The sequence below is a fragment of the Eleutherodactylus coqui genome, chromosome 9 (genome assembly GCF_035609145.1).
Source record: "Eleutherodactylus coqui strain aEleCoq1 chromosome 9, aEleCoq1.hap1, whole genome shotgun sequence".
Classification (NCBI taxonomy): Eukaryota; Metazoa; Chordata; class Amphibia; order Anura; family Eleutherodactylidae; genus Eleutherodactylus; species Eleutherodactylus coqui.
Window position 1 is genome coordinate 42,485,532 of NC_089845.1, and position 22,378 is coordinate 42,507,909.

Below are 22,378 nucleotides of genomic sequence, written 5' to 3' on the forward strand. Positions count from 1 at the left end.
AGTTAATAATGGAATGCAAGTACGGGTACATTTTAAAAAAATTTCTACAAACTCAGAAGACCGGTGGGATTTACTATACATATAGCCCCGATGAGGAATATTAAAAAGTAAATTTGCAAATGGATTATTTTTTCTGGTGTCTTATGATTTAAGCAAGTATTTATGGAATTGGGCCCGAAATTGTAGAGTATGAGATATGTGTATAGAAACAGCAATGCTGTTTTTATCAAACTTTCACTCAAACAACATAAAAAACCGAAACACTTGAAATGTTTCATACTTTATTGCCAGCCAATATAACAAACAAGCAAAAAGTTGAATATAAAAGGCCAACGCTAGTAAACCACACAGTTGTATGTATGTATAGCATAAAACGAGCTAGACTATGGCTCAGCTGGGAAGTGAATCTACATATAAATCTAAGACCGGAACCTTAACCATTTGGTACTTTTAGTATTTTAGTAAAGAAATTGAAGTCAAAATGAAAAAAACGAAGTAGCTAGGTAGCATTCACCAATTGTGTATTAACTGTATAAGAATTTGTAGAAAAGGCATAGCAAATGAAAACTACATTACAAATAATGTGTTACTCATACACATTGCTAAGTACATAAAAGGATTTTTTTAACCATTTTAGTCATGAAGAGCTTGCGACAAAACCATCATGCACTTCATCACAAAAAGATTGATTTGGTCTTTCAGTGCACATTCAATAACCTTTCAAATAAGAAAATATGAAGCACGTAGTTTAACGGTTATTTTTATAAGGCAAACAAAAAAAAGTATAGTTTACCCCATTAGACAGACAAACCCATTACCGATTAATTTCCAAAAGAACTATTGCTAACACTTGACTGGAAAGAATAGCTGTATGTAGAAGATGAACCAGCTGAAGCATCAAAGCTTCCTCGCCGTGATCCACTGCGTGAACCTGAACGAGATCCTGAACGAGATCCAGGTGCTGAAGACACATTGTATGGGCTGCTTATTCCTTTAGACGACACTGAAGCTGCTTCCAGCATCCTCAAGCCTGTAACGTCTTCAACCATTGAACGATCAACTGCCTCTTTGTAGGAGATTTTCAGTTTAGTTTTTGGACAGGTCAGAATTTTGGGAAAGTTGTTGACATCTCGAAGTTTCTGAGCAGCACGCCCGTCAATGATACCTTTGCGTATAGCTTCTTCCGTTGTAATTCTGGACTGTGTTTCTGGATCGATAAGGCCACCTGTTAGGTACTGAAACTCAAGGAAACGTTGTCCAGCTTCATACGGCAGCCAGTTTACCTTTATGGCTTCCGCAGCGGATAATTTTTTTTGCCCTCTAACGCCATCAAAACCAGAATATGCTTTCTGAGCTTGCTTCAGCCTGGCTGACATATCATGATCTATTATGCCTTGAGTGACAGCATCTTGCAGAGGAACTCTTTGACCAGTGGTTGGATTAATAAGGCCCCCCGTGCAACACTGTGCTTCAAGTAAACGCTGTCCAGTAATTGTATCAACAATGCCACGCTTGATGCCCTCTGAGATTGAGATTTTCTCTAAATTTTCAGTATCAAATATGGCTGCGATAGGACTAATTTCTTCTAAGGAGTCTGAAAATGAGCCACTCTTAGACCAAGAGACTGTTCGAAACTTGGGAGAGGAAACGGAATCTTGTCGTGAAGCGGAATCTTGTCGTGAAGTAGTTAGTACATCATCACTTAGATTCTTGTTGGATATCATGTCTGCAAATTGAGTAAGGCTTAGGGTACCAGCACGGTATTGTTCAAAGCTGCGTTTGCCGATTATGCCTGCATCTATCGCTTCTTGAACATCATACTGGTTGCCCGTCTTGCGGTCAACAAGCACAACCCTGGTGGAGCCATCTGAACCCACAGTAGTTATTTCTTCCCACTCACACTCTTGTTCTGAGAGCTCACAATAAGTTTCATAATCAATCAGCTGTTTGTTATAAGCTTCTTGTACAGTCATTTCCCTGTTGGTGTCTGGGTCAACTATTACCACTCTACGTTTCCTAGATGTTGTCTTCTGGGACGCCTGGACCAACTTTTTCTTTTCTTTTAACGGCAATAGACAAAGATTGGTTTTCTCATCAACGATGCACCTTTCTTTTAGTTGCAAGTAGGTCAGATTTTCTTCTGTGTTGGGATCAAAAAAGCCTTTTGTATCATCACTAGGATCCTCAAGAATGTCATTCAGTTCTTTATTAAAATAACCCCGCTTATAGGCAGCATCAACTGGTAAACGATGACTTGCTTTTGGATCAATGATTCCACCAGTAGCAATCTGAGCTTCCAGCAAGCGAATACCATGGCCTTTTTCAATAAGCTCCTTGTTCATAGCCTGAAATAAAGAAATGATGTTTCCAGTTTCTGGGTCTTTGTAACCTGTTACAGCTCTTTCTGCAGACAGTAGTTTTTCTTTGAATTCGATTCCAACAAGGCCTCTTCTGTAAGATTCTTCGACTGTAAGCCTTAGATTATTTACAGGGTCCACTATGAATCCTGTTGCTGCTTGAGCCTCCAGTAGTTCCAAGGTGGTTCCAGGTCTAAGCAATCCTTTTTTCATTGCATCATAGATTCCTAGTTTTTCTTTTGTAGCCTCATTGTAGATACCAGCAATACAGCTGGATCCCTGCAGAAAGTCTTTAATTCTTTCACTGACTTCTTCCACGGAAATTTGCCCAGATTCTAGTTGATCTACTGTAATAGAGCTAATAATGCCTGACTCTTTTAACTCTGTCAAAGGTACTTGTTGCCTGATACCTTGGAAGGAAAGACTTTTCTTCATTACTGGAAGTAATAGTAGTCCTGTGTGAGATTCCACTCTGCATTTCTGTTTAAGTTGTGCGTAACTGACATTCTTCTTAGTGACTGGTTCCAAGTAATATTTTCCATCGTCAGTGGGGTCATTAAGAGATCTCTGTAAATCACGATCAATCAAGCCACGTGATAACGCAACCTCAACAGGTACAAAGACACTGTTTACTGGGTCAACTATTCCTCCAACAGCTACTTGAGCTTCTAAAAGCCGTAAACCAACTTCCCGACTAATGAGATTTTTCTTGATGGCTTCTGCAACGGATACAATTTTTCCTGAAAAGGGATCTTTAAATCCAGTGACTGCTTTTTCTGCAGTATAAATAGCATCTCTGTCTTGGAAATCGATAAGGTCCCTAGCTACGGCATTGTCTACGGACAGTTTTTCGTTCCTTTGTATGTCTATTATTCCTCCCGTTGCGGCTTGAGCCTCTAGAAGCATGACTGTGCTCTCGGGTGAAATAAGTTTCTTTCTCTTTGCTTCCACAAATGAATACTTCTCTTTTGGTGTTACGGACACACCGGCAATTGCACCAGCACCTTTTAAAAAGGGTTCAATTTCAGCGGCAACTTCTTCCAGTGTCCTCTGGCCCTTTATTAACTTTTCATAAGTAGTTTTGGTTATTATTTGGCATTCCATAAGTTGATGCGCTGTAACCTTTTTCCTCAGGCCATCAAAAACAAACTTGGATGGGTCGATTGACATGTCTTCATCAGTTTGAATCTGCTTGCTTGATGATATAGGTCGCCTCCTCAGATTGTCCATCTCCCTTTCAAGAGAAAGGCGTTGGTTATCAAAATCTGCCTTCGTCAATCGTTGAGTCTCTTCAATCTTTCGCTTATATCGCTCTTCAATAGACCTAATCTCTATTTGTAATCTTTCTATTTCAGTTTTGTAGGAACCTTTTTCTCTCTCACTTTTCTCCCAATCACTTTCTATTCTCTTGACATCTTCCTCCTTCCGAGTGCATTGTGTCCTCCACTGATTTAGGTCATTTCGAATTTGCTGTTTCTCCTCTTCCAGGCGTTGCTTATTTCGCGTCTCTGAATCTAATGCAGCCTTTGACCGGCTTAGCTCCTCCTCAAGACGCTGCAACCTTGTTCTGTCTTGTTCCAAAAGTTTGATTTTCATCAAAAGGCTCTCTTTTTCATGAATTACTTCAGTACATTTCATACTGCTTTCCTGTATCTTACTACTGGCCTATAACAAAGAGAGAAATACAAAGAAATGATTGTTTATTGCAACAAATAGTGAATTTTATTCTCAAAATTTACTCATATCTAAGCTTCTACCAGTATAGGGTCTAAACTCTCACAGACTGGTAGCTTCATTGAAGTATGATAATGAAATATAGAATTATATCATAATAGAGAAGCTATATACTTAGCTACGTTCCCTTACTACATGATATGAAAGGTTTGAAACTTAGAAAATACTACATGTCGTTCACTATAGAAGAAGAATAAGGCTATGTTTGGTCATTGCAGGCTAGAAGATTTTGTGAGTTATCTTAGAATTGGTCTAAAAGCGGAAAAAAACCCCACAAAAACAGAAAAAAAACAGATTACAAACTGAAAAGACAAAATTTAATGAGATCAGACTCCGATTCATTGACATCAGAGACAGGTGATACATATGATTGGAACATGAAAACAAAAGTTAGTGAAGACTTTATAGAGCAAATCACAAGATATACGAAGAACAATGTTTAATAGGATTGACAATATGTCGTTTTTGTTATATGAAGCGTTACAGAAACGGTTTTATTAGTTGCTAAAATATCATAGATTAAATAAGTGTACATACTGATGTACTGAAATACATTTCATCCTTTATAATATAATTAATATAATAAATACATGCATATATATAATAGTTTATAGCTGCCATGCCTAACTCAAAAAACGACAAAGTGATCAATGGAACGTAATGTAACCGGCCTTGCATCAAATATTATACTCCTTTTTTTAAAGTATTATTCATAGTTTATGATTTGGCTTTAAAAGGGAACCTGTAACTAATTTATGGTGCTGTTCAGGGAGGTGTTGGGAGACAAGGGATGCCTATGACGTCTATGGTGTAAGGGAGCCAGGGGATGTCTATGAAGTCCATGGTGTGGGGGACCCAGGGAATGCCTATGAAGTCTAGAGTGTAGAGGAGCCAGGGGATGCCTATGAAGTCTAGGGTGTAGAGGAGCCAGGGGATTCCTATGAAGTCTAGGGTGTAGAGTAGCCATAGGATGCCTATGAAGTCTAGGGTGTAGAGTAGCCATGGGTTGCCTTTGAAGTCTAGGGTGTAGAGGAGCCAGGGGATGCCTTTGAAGTCTAGGGTGTAAGGGAGCCAGTGGATGCCTATGAAGTCTAGGGTGTAAGGGAGCCAGGGGATGCCTATGAAGTCTAGGGTGTAAGGGAGCCAGGGGATGCCTATGAAGTCTAGGGCGTAGAGGAGCCATGGGATGCGTATGAAGTCTAGGGTGTAGAGGAACCAGGGGATGCCTATGAAGTCTAGGGTGTAGAGGAACCAGGGGATGCCTATGAAGTCTAGGGTGTAGAGGAGCCAGGGGATGCCTATGAAGTCTAGGGTGTAGGGAAGCCAGGGGATGCCTATAAAGTCTAGGGTGTAGGGAAGTCAGGGGATGCCTATAAAGTCTAGGGTGTAGGGAAGTCAGGGGATGCCTATAAAGTCTAGGGTGTAGGGAAGTCAGGGGATGCCTATAAAGTCTAGGATGTAGGGAAGCCAGGGAATGCCTATAAAGTCTAGGGTATAGTGAAGCCAAGGGATGCCTGTAAAGTCTATGATGTAAGGAAGCCAGGGGATGCCTATGAAGTCTAGGGTGTAGGGGAGTCAGGGGATGCCTATGAAGTCTATGGTGTAGGGGAGCCAGGGGATGCCTATAAAGTCTATGGTGTAGGGGAGTCAGGGGATGCCTATAAAGTCTACGGTGTAGGGGAGTCAGGGGATGCCTATAAAGTCTACGGTGTAAGAGAGACAGGGGATGCCTATGAAGTCTATGATGTACAGAAGCCAGGGGATGCCGATGAAGTCTAGGGTATAGGGGAGACAGGGAATGCCTATAAAGTCTAGGGGAGCCAGGGGATGCCTATAAATTCTATGGTGTAGGGGAGCCAGGGGATGTCTATGAAGTCTAGGGTGTAGGGGAGCCAGTGGGGATGCCTATGAAGTCTAGGGTGTTGGGGAGTCAGGGAATGTCTATGAAGTCTATGGGAGAGCAAATGCACAGCAGTCTGAAAAGAGACAGATTTTCGAACTGTGCATGGACTTCACCAGCCAACACCACAGGATTGGAGGAGCAGGCTAGTTTAAAAAAAAACATCTTCCAGCTCCCAGTCACCTTTCCAAACCGCACCATAACTTAGTTTATGGTTCTTTTCAGAGGTAACAGATTCTCTTTAACTGCATATCAAATGCCCAGTTAATGTTAATAGTTATTTACATATTGGATGTTATTTTGTTATTAACAATCAATATCAAATTAATCCAAATGGTAAGTCAATTTAAATTGGACTTTGCATTTCCAGAACTGGTTAATTACCCGTTTTCTGGTCAGTAGGTAACTCGAAGGGAACCCCTGTTCTCATGGTAAGAAATCCTCCTATTTTGTCGATTATAAATCCAATTACAATCGGTTACTAGACATTAATTACACGTTAGGTCACTGAATTATTAAATTACTGGACAGAAAACACATTAAAGGAAATTTATTTGAATACCTCTAGTGCTTGCTTTTGGAATTTTTCAATTTCCTGTCTCAAATTTTGCCTCTCTTTCTGCAATTCATTTATTAGACCCTGTAGTTCCAAAGAGCGCTTGTTGCTGATCTGCAGCTGGTTCTTTAGCTCTGTAATAGTGGAATTTTTTTCAACATCCACTTCATCTTTACATTTCTTGACTTCCTCATTTTCCAGTCTAACATAACGCAGCTCTTCTTCCAGCCTCAGGTGCTCTTTAGTCAGATTTTCGGTTATTGACTGCAGCCTTTCTATCTCTATTTTATTCTCATTTAGGCTTCGATTTCGCTCTTCGATGGTTTTTTGCAGGTGCTCATTTCTTATATGAGCCTGCCGTAAGTTTTCTTGCTCAACGTGTAACTGGCGTCGTAGGCTTTCCACCTCTGCTACAAGCTTACTCAGCTCATCGATGCTTCTTTGCTGATCTCTGAGCTGACCATCTAAAGACTCTCTCTGTTGCCTTAAATCGTCTTCAGTTTGCCGTTTAATGATTGTCACTTGCTCGACTTGTTGTGTTAGAGTTGTGATCTTTTTCAGCTGCTCACTACTACTTCTTCGAAGAGCCTCTAACTCTTCTTCTAACCTTTTATTTTTTGCATGCTCATCGGCAGCAATTCTTTTTTGCCGGTTTATCTCTTCCTCAAGTTTATTCTTCTGAGTCTGCAGTTCTTTCAGGTTGACTTGAAGTCTGTTTATTTCATTTTCTTTCCCTTGTTTTTCTATTGATAGTTTTTCATAGTCTGATTTAAGTCTTATAAATTCTTGCTCCTGAATCTTATATTTGCTAATGGTCTCTGTAGCGACGTTGTTCGATTTCTCTAGGTTGAACTGGGACCTCTGTAACTTGACATGCTCAGCATCAAGTTTTTTCCTTTGGTCTATTTCAGCCTCAATAACTTTTTTCAGTCTTTCAATTTCCTTATTGCGTTCCTGAATTGTTTTGGCGGCGTCATCCAAAGATTTTTTATTTCGGTTCTCCTCCTCAGTTCTAATGATATTAAACTGCCTTAGGTCATTCTCTAATTGTTGCTTCCTTTGAGTCACCTCCGATGTGAATGACTTCTGCTGGTGAACATCTTCCTCCGTTTTTCTCAAATTAGTTGTCATTTGTGTCAGAGAGGTCTTTAGCCTGTTTACCTCTGCCGACAAGTCTCGTTTCTCCCTTTGCAGATTATCAATTTGTTGGTTTAAGCCAGTGATGTTGTCCTCTTTTTCAATGCTTATCTCATGGATGGTGGTTTTTGTAATATTAATTTCTGTCTCATACTTGTTTCTTAAACTTATAAGCTGATCGTCATAATTGTTTCTTACCTTAACGAGCTCGTTTTCATATTGTCTCTGGCGTGCAGCCTCCTCTTGAAGTTGGTACTTCAACTTGTCAAGCTCACTGTTTCTATCTTGAATTGTCCTGCTGGCTTCTTCCAGTGATCTCTTATATCTGATAACTTCTTCTGAATGATTCGTAATTAGGTTTTGTAATTCTTTTTCTAATTGCTGCTTCCTCTGACTGAGCTCAGACCCTGAGGCTTTCTGCTGAAGAGCTTCATCTTCGACCCTTCTCCGGTGTTCATTTGTTTGGACAATGGTTTCATTGAGGCGGGTGATTTCTTGGGTAAACTCTCGATTTTCTCTTGCTAGTCTCTCAAGTTGGGCTCTTAATTCATATGTGTCTTCTTCCTTCTGAACAGATATTTGCTGTATTGTGGTCTTCGTAATGTTTATCTCAGATTCATACTTGTTCCTCATACTACTGATTTCCTCACTATACTGCTTCCTTACCTTTGATAGCTCATTTTCATACTCCCTCTTCTTCTGGGCCTCTTCCTGCAGAAGAACTCTTAGCTTCTCTATCTCATATTCCTTCTCCTTGATTGCCTTGTCAGTTTCCAGTTTATGTCGATTGACACCTTCTAACTCAACGTGCCTCTTTTGATGAATTTGTTCAAATTCAGTCTTCTGGACCTCACATCTGTCCTCCATTGCCTTTCTCCTCCTTTTTTCATCATCAATCTCATATGTAAGCCTGGTAATTTTTTCATTCAGTTCAGTTATCTGACTATAGCATTTGTCAAGGTTCTGTTTGGTAGTAGACCCTTCCATTTCTGCTTTCCTCTTCATGTCTTCCAGAAGGAGGAGCCTTGATTTGTACTCTGAGCACTCCTGCTGATATTTTTGCAGATTATTATCCAGAAATTTGTTTTTCTGGGAATTATCTGAATTTGCATCTCTGGCAAGGCGCAGTTCTTCCTCAAGAAGCTCAATCCTAGTGTTTTTCATCTGTTAAAAAATTACAAAATGTTATCACAATTTTATAATAGAATCTTTCACACCAAGTTATTCTGCTATTTTAGTAATTCTAACCATATAACTTTATAATTGTCGGCTTCATTCTCTTCGTGAGATCAACTATTGTATATTAAGTCTCAGAAACTTTCTTTATTATGCTGGCCCTTCTCAACTTTCCATCTTCCTTATTTGCATATATTTCCCAGAGGAGCATGCATGGCCTTCCAGGTGCTCTCCTTAAGGAGAGAGGATACCCTTTCCAACCCAGTTGTGACTTATTAAAGGGAATCAGTCATCAGTTTCTAGGTGATGAAACTTCCCGCAGCGTTAGAATGCTGACATACATCTGTTACCAAAATTTACTCTGTTTTGCTTATTAGAAATCGCATATCTGCAAAAACACAGTTTTTGAATTTCCTACGATGTGTACAAGTGGTTGCAGACCAATCTGGTGGACTAGCTGGACCGTCTCTGCTGGCCGGAGTCTCTCAATTAAACCCACCCCTCTCTGCTGAGGAGGAGACTTAATAGAGGCCATCTCCCGGAGCCATCCAAATCTCACGCATGCTCCTCCAGTAGATCGAAGCATGCACAGATCAGCTCTCAGAATCTGCTCACAAGAGGGACAGATGAACTGCACATACGCCAGTCTACATACACAATGTGCATGCACGGAATTTTGATGGCTCTATGGATATTGATTACTAGCAGAGAGAGGCGAGTTTAGGTAAGCAACTCCAGCCAGCATAGACTGTCTGGCCCGCCCCCTGGTCGGGTCCTCAATCATTTGCATATGGTGCCGGAAATTTTAAAGTAGTATTTCTGCAGACATGTGATTTCCAATACACAAAACAAAGTAGGTTTTGGTAACAGATATATTCTGCCTCTGTGGGGAGTTTAATTGGCTGGAAATTGAAGACAAGTTCCCTTTAAGTTGTTGGACTTGATGAGTAAACTAAAATATTTTTTCTCAGCCGACATATTTCATAAGCAAGAGATTCATACAATACATGAAATCATTATTATGTATGTCTTCTAAGTGTCTTCCGTTATACTCATGAACACAAAGCCTCATCTCCTACCAAATTACAAGTGACAGCAGAGTTTTCTACAGGCATCGTACAATTGTTTGGGCAAATTGACTGCTTTGTCGCTACATCTACTGCCATTACTTGCAAATGTCAGCAGGAAATATAGCTCAGTGTTCATGAAACCATCCCTTTAAGACGGCTGGATTAAGCTCCAACTGTTTCTGAAAAAATGTGTATGTAGTTATAAGGCAGTAAGGGCCTTTTTAGCTAATTTATCGTTTAGGCCTCATGTCCACGGGCAAAATATGATTTAAGATCCGCAGCGGATCTCCCGCATGCGGATCCGCATCCCATAGGGAAGCATTGACCACCCGCGGGTAGATAAATACCCGCGGATGGTCAATAAAAGGGATTTTAAAAAAAATGGAGCATGAAAAAATCTGGACCATGCTCCATTTTCGTGCGGGTCTCCCGCGGGGACGGCTCCCGCGGGCTTCTATTGAAGCCTATGGAAGCCGTCCGGATCCGCGGGAGACCTAAAATAGGAATTTAAAAGAATTTACCCATCCGGAGCGGACCGGGAAGGTATTCTCTTCCTCACGGCCGCATCTTTCTTGCTTCGGCTCGGCGGATGTGCCCGGTGCATGCGCGCGGCACGTCGGCGACGTGCCGCCGGCGTGACGAATTCATCCGCTGGCCGAAAAAGAAGATCTGGCTGTGAGGAAGAGCAGACCTTCCCCGCCCGCTACGGATAGGTAAATTCTTTTAAATTCTTATTTTCAGCGCCCATGTCCGCGGGGCAGGAGGGACCCGCTGCAGATTCTCCATGTAGAATCCGTAGCGGGCCTGATTTTCCCCGTGGACATGAGGCCTTAAGGGAGCGACTGATGTCACCACTAGCTCGTTGGCTCTCGTGCGGCCTGGTCAGACAGGCAGATACATCGTTGGCTCGTTGGCTCTCGTGCGGCCTGGTCAGACAGGCAGATACATCGTTGGCTCGTTCAAAAGAGAAATCGTTCAGAATTGTTCCATCCTTCACATCGGCTGTATAAGTGACTGAGAAGGAGTGAACAATTGCTGTTTAAACCCAACAATAAGTGAACGAGCCAATGATTTGTATGTCTGCATAAATTGAACAATAAGCAAAAAGTGGACGATTATCATTGACTTTCGCTCGTTTGAATTATTTTTTCATTCCATCTAAAACCCCCCTCTAGTGAAAGTCACTGCTATAACTTTGGTGACTTGGACAGCCCAAATACCATACAGCAGCAGATACCTTATATCACTGCAGTTCAGTGTTCTCTATATACATAGTCATCTTGGTTTGTATAAAGGATGTTAGGAGGTGTAAATACCTTTATGTCTTCCATACTCTTTGACATTTCATGTAAAAGTTTGTAGAAATCATTTCCTCTAGTTAGCAACTCGATATAGCGTGCTTGGATGTCAGAAGCCTGTAGGGGAAAATGAAATTCTGATTATGCTTGAGGTTTTCTTTGATAATTATTGCAATAATCGTGACCTCTAATATATACATTTTATACAACCTGTAGTTCTATCATTTGCAGTTAGCTAGCTGTCTAATAGCATCGATCGTCTGTCATGTGACATTCAGTGCAGAATTAATTGCCGATCTTAACTTTCCTAAAAATATATTTTCACCATTGTTTATCTAGCACCAACATATCTGTTCTATCGTTTGATAACTTGTGCCAGGCTGGTATTTTTTCCAAGTTAAAGAGGTTTTCTTGGCAGGTACGATTAATGAGATATCCTCAGGATCAGTCATCAATAGTTGATCGATGTGGGTCCGCCGCTCGATATCAGTGCCGAACAGCTGATCCTTCATCCTGCTGTCACTACAGTGGGACCGGACATCCGCATCGGTGATCAGAGACAAAAGTGTAATAGAAAAGTTTTATTCCCATGCAATTCAATGGGAGCAATGTCTTCCTTTACACATCCGCTCCTCATTGCGAACAGAGCTGGAAGTGTAATAGAAGGTATTGCTACAGTTTATTCCAATGGCAGTGAGGCCTTTCTATTACACTTCTGTTTCTGACCACCGATGCAGATACCTGGCCCGGCTGCACTGGCAGTGAGCTGGAGGATCAGCTGATCATCGGGATCCTGAGCAGCAGACCCCTGACGATCAACTATCCTGAGGATAGGTCATCAATAGTAAAAGCCCAGAATATTCCTTTAAGCTCATGCAATTAGACATGGATGAAAAAGCATGGTGTACCAACCTCTTGCAAGACAACGACTGCTGGAGATTGTACTACGGTCCTTTTTATTGGGATGTTAAGTAAGGTTTCCAGTCCAGAACTGTATGATGCCAGTTGAAGCTCATAGTCCTAAATAATAAGAACATGAAAAAAAGGCGATTAGTAGTATAATGGTTTTGTAACGTATTCTATGGCATTAGATGTCTTCTGTTCATTATAAGGGTATCTATATTTAAATATAATTGAAATAGTGTGTATCTCATTGGTATTGTGTCTAAAGAGGGAGACCGGGATTGCTTACATGGTTCATCTCTGTGTGAATTTCTAAGGGCATGGCTGTTTGTACTGACCTGTATTGATTTGCCACCTTCTTACAGTTATTAACATTTAATGCTATTTACTGTATTAAGGCCCTTTTACATGGGACGGCTGTGGGACTGTTGATTACCCAACAACCATCCCAGTGAGGACTGCTGCTGTGCCTTTACACAGTAATGACAATCGCTCTGTGAATGGAGGCGGAGTGGACTGGAGATCGTTCCGGCGTGCCCACCTCCGTTCACAGTGAACAGGCAGTCATTCATAGATGAAGGACTGCCTGTTTAGACAAAATGATGCAATCAGTGGAAGACCATCAATGGTTTTTTTGGATTTTGCACAGAACTTTAGAGCAAAATTTGTGGCAAAATCCCCTTGTAATACTAATCTGGGTTTTTTTGGTGTAGCAAACGGCTCCCAAAAAACACAGTAAAAATAATGCAGGTGGAAATATTAAGTGGAGAAATAAGACTTATTTACTGTTAATCTCTTTTTAAGTGGAGGTAACAATTATGTAAAAACAGTGCGCCTCCATCAGTAATATGCTGAATGGACATATACGATAACGATAGTCATTCACTTTGCCCTATGCAACACAAGGACGTATTTTATATAGAAAGCAATAGACCTATCAGCATGTGAACCATCTGTCACTTATGTAATACGTAGGACAGTTTAACAGTTGGAGCCATATAATAATTAGAATCTGTCCATTTATTTAAGAACACTTAAAGTCCTAAATGCCACGTGGGACCAATATTTCCCTTACCTTGATAGATGATGCACATTGGTCAGCAGTCTTCATCACCTCTTCTACCTTCTCTCTTTTGCCTTGTATTTCAACATTCATGTTCTATGAAGCAAAAACAAAAACTTATGAATTCAGGTACTATTAATATGCGAAGTGTCCACAACTCAGGGGGCAGCCGCGGCCGAAATGACTATTGCTGCTTTTCTTTTTTTCATACTAGCCTCCATTCTCCTATATAGGCTCTTCTTAGATTTGGATCCCTGCAGTGGGAATCTGTCAAGTGAGCGGTCGCCAGCACTCGCTGACAATGGGGGACATTGGACTTTATTAACAGTCGAATGTAACCCATTGACTGAGAGTAGGCAGAGAAGAAAAAGTGGCGATAAGAGCGAGGCCGCAGCTGCAGAGCTATACAACCAGCCCTGGGGACTTTACAACATGATAAGTCTTCTTTAAAGAAGAAGCTTAGCATAAGGATAGTTAATATATGTAAATATAGAATAATTACTGTAGATAGATAATAGACATGAGGTAGATTAATTACTGTCGATAGATAATAGACATGAGGTAGATTTTTACGGGATAGTTTTGAAGAATAGTAGGAAGCAGAATGAACAGGATGCCGATATAGAACAGAACCTGTCATTGATACTATTGGCAAGGGTGTCAAAAACATTTAGTTAGTTCCGATCTGAATTTAGGCATCTTAAGAGATAATGCCTTTCCAGAAATTGTACCCACCTTTTGGTCACTTAGGTATCTTGCAACGGTGTTGGGATCTGAAAGCTTTGAAGACTCTAAGACATCTAGCTTCTGTTTGGTGTCTCCAATCCACTTGCTTAGGCTCTGATACATATCTCTATAATTCTTCAGCTGTTTTCCTTGTTTCTCGAGCTCCCAAGATCTAAAAGAAGGGATCATTTTAGAACACTTAAATAAATATACCCTTCTGCCCAGCATATGAGCTATATGCCCACTGCAGTCTTATGGTTATTCTCAGTTTTATTTGTATGGCCACTGTAGTCATATGACTAAGTAGTGCACATGCCCAGTCCAGTGTCCCACTTGTAAATACCCCGGTGTATCGCCTCATCCCAACCACATTGTAACAGGTACATATAAAGTTTTGTTCCCAGATTAGACTGCTCATCTTTCATATGTATACAGGCAGTTTATCTGGGACACTTTACAACATATTTACCTGTCATCAATTTCTTTTTCTATCCTGTGCCAGCGCTCGGTTAGTTGATTGCATTTGTTAGAGAACTTGGAGAGGTCTACTTCACAATATGGATAAGCCTGGACAACACGGTCATTTATCTGCAGTGTTTTCTTCAACTCCGTATCCAGAGAGATCAGCTGTGATTTCTTCTGTTCTAGCTCAGCTTTCATATTCTAAAATTTCAGATTAGACAAGTTAATATGTAGAAAACAGTGTATAATATTAGAAACAGGTAAAGTGTTATGGTTGGTCTTCTACACAATCCTGTAACCATATCTGAAGGAAAATTCATAAAGACAGTCTTAGAGAAGATGACGGTCAACACTGTAAATACCAGCCTGATCTGGAAGTAAGATCTCCTGATCTTTGGACATCCAATAAGGTAAAAACAAACAAAAACTAAGCTTGCTTATCATTAGTGTAAGATGGCTGTATTATTGGACACCATGAAGAGTTTAAAAGGGATTAGCCAAGTTTTTAAAAAAATTGATGACCTATTCTTTGGATAGGCCATCAATAGCTGATCGGTGGCCTGACTCTCAAGAACCATGCCAACCACTTATTTGAAGAGGCTGTGGCAGTTGTACAAGCACTGCAGTCTCTTCAAGGTTTCTCTCCAACTAGTTGTTGTTACTTAGAATGTGTACTTTTAGTAGCAGCCATTCTGAGTATTACAGCGTTGTCCCATTGAAGTGAATTGGACGATACTGCAATACTCGGAATGGACGTTACTGCAATACTGGGAATGGACGCTACTAAAAGTACGGCATTCTGAGTAACGACAGATGTGAATATCAAAGAGGCGGCAGTGCTCATACAAGCGTTGTGGGAACTTAAAACATTTGTTAATCAGAGGTGCCAAGAGTCAAACCACCAATTGGTTATTAATGGCCTATCCTGAGGTTAGGCCATCATTTCTAAAACTCAGCTAACCCCTTCATGTAGACACAAATGTGGAGATTATAAATCCAGATCAGGAAACCTCAAATATATATTTTTTCCAAATCAACACATATTATTACACTTGTTTAGATTTTGAAGAAAAAGGTGTTCTAGGATAGATACTTAATTTAAAAGGAATCTGTTGGTGTCAGAACCACAAGCAGCATGTTATAGAGCAGAAGAAGCTGAGCAGATTGATATATAGTCTTGTAGGAAAAGATTTGGTATAACCACTTGTATTTTACTCATGTACATTTCTGTCCTTAGGAGTCCAGTGGGCGGACATATTTTTTGTCTGACTGCGTACAGACATAACCGTAAATCACTAAGACCGCCCACTGGACTCCTTAGCTTAGGAAGGGCAGGAACTTAAATGAGTAAAATACAAGTTGTACTGAAGCTTTTCCTATAAAACTATATATCAGTTTACTCAGCTCCATCTACTCTACAACATGCTGACCACAGATAGGGCTGCATGCACAATGTGAAAGGTTCCCTTTAAGTCAAGCAAATCAAAACCACGTATAAAACGAGAAATTGAGACTCACATTTAGAGGTTTACTCAATATAGTGTGCAGTTTGGGCATTTTCCTTACCTTCAATGTATTTCTATATGCTTCAACTTTTGCTGGATCAAGGGAAATGGTTTCTTCTTCTGTCAATCGAGCTTCATAAACCTTTATAAGGTCCTCGATCTGAAGAATGCTCTGAAGTAGAATCCTCAGTGACTGGAGTCTTAAAGGGCAAATATATAATGTGACTAATTAGCAGAAAGAGAATAGAGCAAACGGTCTAAAGAATTTAATATGAAGCTGTGCTCTACAGATATTATCCCCATAAGGTGTATAATGTGAGTGTAAATTATTAGTATTAGACTACAATTCCAATACTCTGGCATCCTCAGGACCACCTAGGTGCCGAATTATCAGGAATTCAAAACCACCCAGACATTTAAAGAGGACTGTTACCTATCCTGACTTGGAGTTATTGAGCAAGAACAGGTAAAGTGGCGAAACTCTCCAGAGTCGGACAATAAGCTACAGTGATTGAAGATCAACCTCTCCTTTATTAGACAACCAGTATTACAATGTAACAATCCACATTAATATGCTATTCGGGACAAGACCCCTTCATCAGTTTGGTGGAATATAGACTAAGAAAGGACAACGGTGGGTAGAATGAGGGAGAGGGGGAAAATGTATGAATATATGGACAGTTGGGAGTGGGTCTCTACAAAGTCATATTGTCCAATCCGTACTTATGTTAGATTGTGTAAGGATACCCCCCAAACTGGTAACGCCCAGATGTCAATTTACTCATACATTTCTAGGAGGAACAACAGTGTAGCTACTCCACAAGTGTTATGTGGAATAATACAATTTACTGTAACCGATATCAGGAGAGGTGGTGGGTCCTTAAAGGGGTTTTCCCATTACTTAAAATTGCTTCACGAGCACTCTGTATTTCCTGGTTGCTGCTGAACATGTGACTTTTGCAGCCAATCCCTGGCTATAGAAGTTCACTGATATGGTCAGCGATTGGCTGCAGCAGTCACATGACCATGTCAGCAGCAACCAAGAAGGACAGAGTAGCTGTGAAACAAATTTAAGTCATGGTGAAACCCTTTTAAGCATCAGCCGGGGCACGCAAATTATATGGCGCGGCAATAGAAATCAAATGTTAAGACTATTTTTTCTCACTTTCTGGATTAGCAGGATTTACAGAACATCATGTGCCAAATTAATGGAACTTTGCTGTATTATTACTTGTGAGTTAGTATATTACATAGCTGTGCAGTTTAGTTATGGATTCTTTATGGCTTTAAAGCCAATGTACAAGGTAGGTTGACCGCTTTTAATATAGTAATTCATAGATCTATATAGAAATGCAAATAGCTGAAAACCTAGTTTGCTGCGATACGGGATACTCTATATCACAAAAATGTAGTGCCTTTATTAAACCTCCATAGTCACATGTCTTGAGTTCCTAATTGAAATGTAATGATATGTTCTTCTACCTTTCTAGGTGGTCTACAGAAAATCCATTAGTATTCTCCATCTTCTTTAGTAGTGCATTCAGCTCAGACTGCAGATACGGGAACTTGTCCGAATCCTTTAAGTTCATGATCATCTCTTTAATCTTGGTAAGTTGTGCTGATAAGTTTTGTCCATCTCCTCTCAAAGACTGTCATAGAGAAGCAGAAGACAGACACTAGAATTACAGATAGCATCCAAAGCATCCAAAACTATCAACATGTCCTGCTCATCATCAAATACATAATCCGGAGAACATCTCCGTAACTCGCAAGCAATGTCCATTTCTTGTCACGTGGAATAGAACTCCAGATATTACATATACTCTATTTCCCTTTCCCACCCCCTTATGGGCATGAGCATGCACACTGCTACATTTTGTCAACCCTTCTATTCCATACTCTCCTTATTAAGTAGTATTTAAATGGGTCATGCAAATTTTCCCATTCTCCCTTTGTGAATATGGCAGCTACAAATCTTCCCTATTTTTTTGGAATGGGCTTTTTGAACATATATTTTAACCATATTTTTCAGATCTTCCTTAACCTCTTCTATCTGTAGATCGACCAAAGGAGCTCTGAAATCTCTGTGTTAGTTTCCGCCACCAAATAGGTTGCATGAGCAAATGTTGATATATCCCTCCACATGCAAAGACTAATAGAACCATAGATTTGATATCTCTTCCCCCTATTTTCCTAAACAATTCTTTGACATTATTCCAAAATCTCTCTATTTTACAGCAACGTCAAAAACAGTCAATTGTATCTGCTTAGATTTGGGACGCTCCTGTTTATATTCCCCCAGATAGTTTGTTAAGGGAATATGAAATGCTTGACTGAAAAAGCTAATGGATCTACCTCGATATCATTTATTCTGTATGAGAAATCTCTGAATGTTTCTTGATCAACATTGTAGACATTTCTTTGCAGAAGTTTAGATTCATAGAGCTCCAGTTGCTGGCGGATCCTTTGTAGCTCTAACAGCAGCCAGTTCTCTTGCTTCAGCCTCTCACTGTCTATTGCAGTAGTCGAAGTCTTGCTTCCTTTCAAATTCGAGGCAGTACTTTCGGTAACAACTTCAATTCTTTCTGTTGAAAGGAAATAAAAGAAGATACAAAAGATGTTACTGTTGCGTCCTCCGGGCGTGCAACCTCAATAACATAAATCAAAGGCACAACTGTGCAAAGGAAACATAACACTATGGGGACTACTCTCCCTATAGTCCCCTAACCCGGGAGGGGGCCCTGCTTACTCGGCGGACCGATCACTCTGACAAGTGCGAGCCCGCACGCGTGCCTGGGCCACTAACAAGTCCCCATCAGGGAGCCCTAGCACAAAATAGAAGCGAAACAGAACCAAACAAAACAGAAAAGAACTTAGCTTGCATGGAGAGCTTCCGCCAAGCAGTGTTGCTCCATCGCTGTCCAAAATGCAACTGAAGTGATTGACCAGCACAGGAGATGCTGGCCCTGTTTAAATAGGAGCCAGGCTACTCAGCACCAGGTGCTGACTGACCTTCCTCCTGCAGCTACCACACCCCTCAGCTCCCAGAGAAGCAAGGGCACACCCAAAACCTGGTCTGGCCTGCAGGCAAGGTGCAGGCCTCAGCACGGCTGCAACAGTTACGTGGCCATGAAATGGAGATAAAGTCCAAAAATGTGAGGTAGATACACCTATCAACTTCAATAAGACAGATTTGGGACCTGACAAATCACACATTTGCCTAACTGCAGGACAGCCATGTCCAATGGCCGGTTAGATTAATATCATCTGCCCAATGGATATTTAGAAATACGAGTGGAACATATGCTGTTTTTGGAAGCCATGACAACTTAAATTTAAGTGGCCTGGAGCCGAAACCAATATAGCATGTCACTGCTGCCACGACGGAGTAAGCCGAAATGCGTAGCCTTTCACCGCAGCAATGATACGCTCCACTGGTTTTTATATATAATGTCTTGAATAAAGAGAGTTTTAACTCTAATGGACTGCAGTGCTCCTGTACTTTGGTGTGTTTACTCATACAGATAGACATACCATTGGTTATCTGCGGTGGTGGTCGAGTTTTGATGTACGTGGTCTCCTTAGTTTGGTAGGTAGGGAGCTGTACCACCAGGGTCTGATAATGTTTCTGTGCATCAGAAAACTGAGTGTATATTTTCCTTTTATCATCATCACCGAACATGTTTGAGCCCTGGCTGTTTCTCATAAACTCTTGATAATGCATTTCCAAATCTGTAACAACTTTTTGGTAGTCTTCTTGGCGCATCGTCTTAAGCTGTAATAAGAAGCCATACAGTTACTAACGTATTGAAAGCATGATATACGTAGCTCACATGTGGTATAAACTCATACCTTAGCAAGTGTCATAGTCTTAATTTTCTCTATGTCAATCATGCAGTAGTGCCATGACACCAAACTCTTCATGTTGATGTAAAGTTGGTTCCAGAGAGTCAGAATTGCTTCATAAAACTGCTCGATTCTGAAATATTTACAACACAAGTTATATTGTACTTTTTATACGAGTTAGATTACTTACAATATAAGCTATATGCTGAAGATGCGAAAGAATATGTTAGCAGAAGTATTTTAGTCTGGTGCAACAGTCTGCTGACCATTTCTATACGGACAACCTTGTCCCACTGCTGGAATGGGTAGAGGTCATGGTGACCCGATGGGCTTCCCTTCCACTGATGCTAGTAGGCCGTATAAACTTAATCTAAATGAAGTTACTACCCAAATTTCTATATATATTTCAGAATACACCTATTGTGATCCCTAAAAGGTTTTTTATGACTCTCCAAAAGGTACTCCTCCATATATTGTGGTGAGGATCCAACACAAGAAATAAACTAGAAACTCTCTGCTCGTGGAGGGCGAGGGCCTGGCCCTTCCCCATTTCCACTACTACTATCTGGCTAGTCAGCTGGTATGCGTGGGGTGGTGGCTGTCCTCTACTGACTATAGCCTAGTGATAGGGCTTGAACGTAGAATAGTGGGGCCAGATCACAGTTTGAGAGGATTACTGCTAAGGGGCCTGACTTCACGCATAACTACCCTACCTGTGCCCATGTGGGTGACCCTTAAAATTTGGAATATAGCCTTCCATCTGATCCCTGTTGAGGCAGCAAAATGGTCCCCTCACACTCCTCTGTGGAGCAACCCTAATCTTCCACAATTGCAAAACACACCAGACACTATCTTCTGGAGACCCTATGCAATAACTGCCCTCTCGGATGTGGTAGAACATTGTGTTCTTATTATCTTTTCACAACTACAAATACGACTGAACCTTCCTAATAACTCCCTCTTTAGATATTTTGAACTCTGTAACGCCCTGGGAGCTCAATTTAGAGGCCTGAGCATATCCCTGGCCCTGACCCAGTTGGAGGAGCCGGAACAGGTGGCCAATATTCTGAAGCTGCTTTCTAGTTTTTATAGGAAGCTGGCAGGTAGCCTTACTTCATTAAGAGATGGGGCTCTTGAAGAGTGGGACTCAGACATACCGGACTTGGAAGCCTATGACCGAAGCAGCATGTTGGCCAGCTCAGGACCACTCTCGATCAGCACTAGAGAAAAGCTGATCCAAATTAAAGTACCTTCACAGAATTTATTATACTTCAACCTGCGTGTGTACCATGGGCCTAATTCCTATTGCAGAATGTCCAAGATGCCTGATAAATATGAGCACAATCATGCATATGTTTTGGGAATGACATGCTCTACAGGCGTATTGGAAAGAAGTTCTCGAGTTTATGGAGACGTATCTGGGGACCCACGCATCCTGCATCCTAAAATTTGTCTATTTGGGCAGGGGGAGGACATCCCGGTTGATGTAGCAACGCAAACTCTACATAAATTTATTTTTTTTTATGCTAAAAAAAAAAAGTGTTGCCCAACTGGAAACACCCCCATAAAAACACTACAGTATCTGGGAACCCATGCATCCTGCATCCTAAAATTTGTCTATTTGGGCTGGTGGAGGATACCCCGATTCTCATTCATCATTCAGTCGTTGGCTCACATTTAGACCGAACGATTATCGTTCACTTTCACTTGTTTGAACAATAACGTTCTGTCTAAAAGCCCCCTTAATCATGTATCAGTTCCTTGCATACAATCAGACTATGGTCTGTCTTGGTGATCGACAACTAATTCTAATACGTAATGTTATAGCCTGGGTACTTTTTGTATCAGTATAAACATTAAAAAAATATATTGGAAGAGCTTACTTGGAAGACAAGTCTACGGCTCCTGGGTTTGGTGGTGGGATAATCAAACTGACAGAAGGAACCACCATGTCTAGCCCACCAGGGCCGGTCACATTCCATTTGCTGCGTTGAGAATTGTTCTTCAAGATGCATTCATCTCCTTTGTGTATAACTTTCTGTGTAGACATTTCAACAAATGGCACTCTAGTAAACCATTTCCGAACTTTTTGAATAACATAACATAGTATGTAAGGCTGAGAAAAGACATATGTCAAGCCAATTCAGCCTAATACTTTATACATTATTTATAGGCAGGTTACATAGATGTAGAGATTAAAAAACATTTTAGGGAACTGCATTATCAGCAAGTGGCATCCATTCTGATTGGTAAAGTAGATCATTAGTGAAGTGTCCCATTTTTTGTACCTTTGTGCAGAATACGAGAGCCACTTATGTCAGCCCCTGTCCTCTTAATGTAGGGAACAGTGAGGCTTTCATGTTTGACAGGTTCATAGCAATGAAGGAATATAGGTTGCTGTACCTGGCACTAGTCTTATATTTTATTGAAGAGCCTAAAGGAAAGCAGTAAGAAATATGCTTTCCCTAAAGCTACATTTTGGAAATATGTATATATGCAATTTGGCTCAAATCTGAATGTATAAATGGTTCTTCAAATGAGCCCGGTGTAAATCCAAACACATAATGTACACATTACTCAATAAAGACTAAAGCAAATGCTAAAAGAACTTTAGACCCATTTTACAAAATTGAAGTAAATAGTAC

General features: G+C 40.7%; 1 protein-coding gene across 4 annotated transcripts in view; it reads right to left on the reverse strand.

Annotated features, from left to right (window-relative positions):
• Positions 1–264: 264 nt before the first annotated feature.
• DSP (desmoplakin) overlaps positions 265–22,378 on the reverse strand; it is a 60,100-nt gene continuing 37,986 nt past the window's right edge. For 2 of the 4 annotated variants that reach the window (XM_066579287.1, XM_066579286.1), the window contains exons 12-24: positions 21,617–21,771; positions 19,740–19,866; positions 19,422–19,662; positions 18,243–18,472; positions 17,370–17,536; positions 15,949–16,087; positions 14,390–14,583; positions 13,930–14,092; positions 13,207–13,290; positions 12,141–12,248; positions 11,247–11,345; positions 6,554–8,848; positions 265–4,022 (exon numbers count right to left, since the gene is read on the reverse strand). In XM_066579287.1, coding sequence (XP_066435384.1) covers positions 822–4,022; positions 6,554–8,848; positions 11,247–11,345; positions 12,141–12,248; positions 13,207–13,290; positions 13,930–14,092; positions 14,390–14,583; positions 15,949–16,087; positions 17,370–17,536; positions 18,243–18,472; positions 19,422–19,662; positions 19,740–19,866; positions 21,617–21,771 — 7,203 coding nt within the window. In that variant the 3' untranslated portion in view covers positions 265–821. The remainder of the gene's footprint in view (positions 4,023–6,553; positions 8,849–11,246; positions 11,346–12,140; positions 12,249–13,206; positions 13,291–13,929; positions 14,093–14,389; positions 14,584–15,948; positions 16,088–17,369; positions 17,537–18,242; positions 18,473–19,421; positions 19,663–19,739; positions 19,867–21,616; positions 21,772–22,378) is intronic. The other 2 variants (XM_066579288.1, XM_066579289.1) reach the window with 2 other exon arrangements.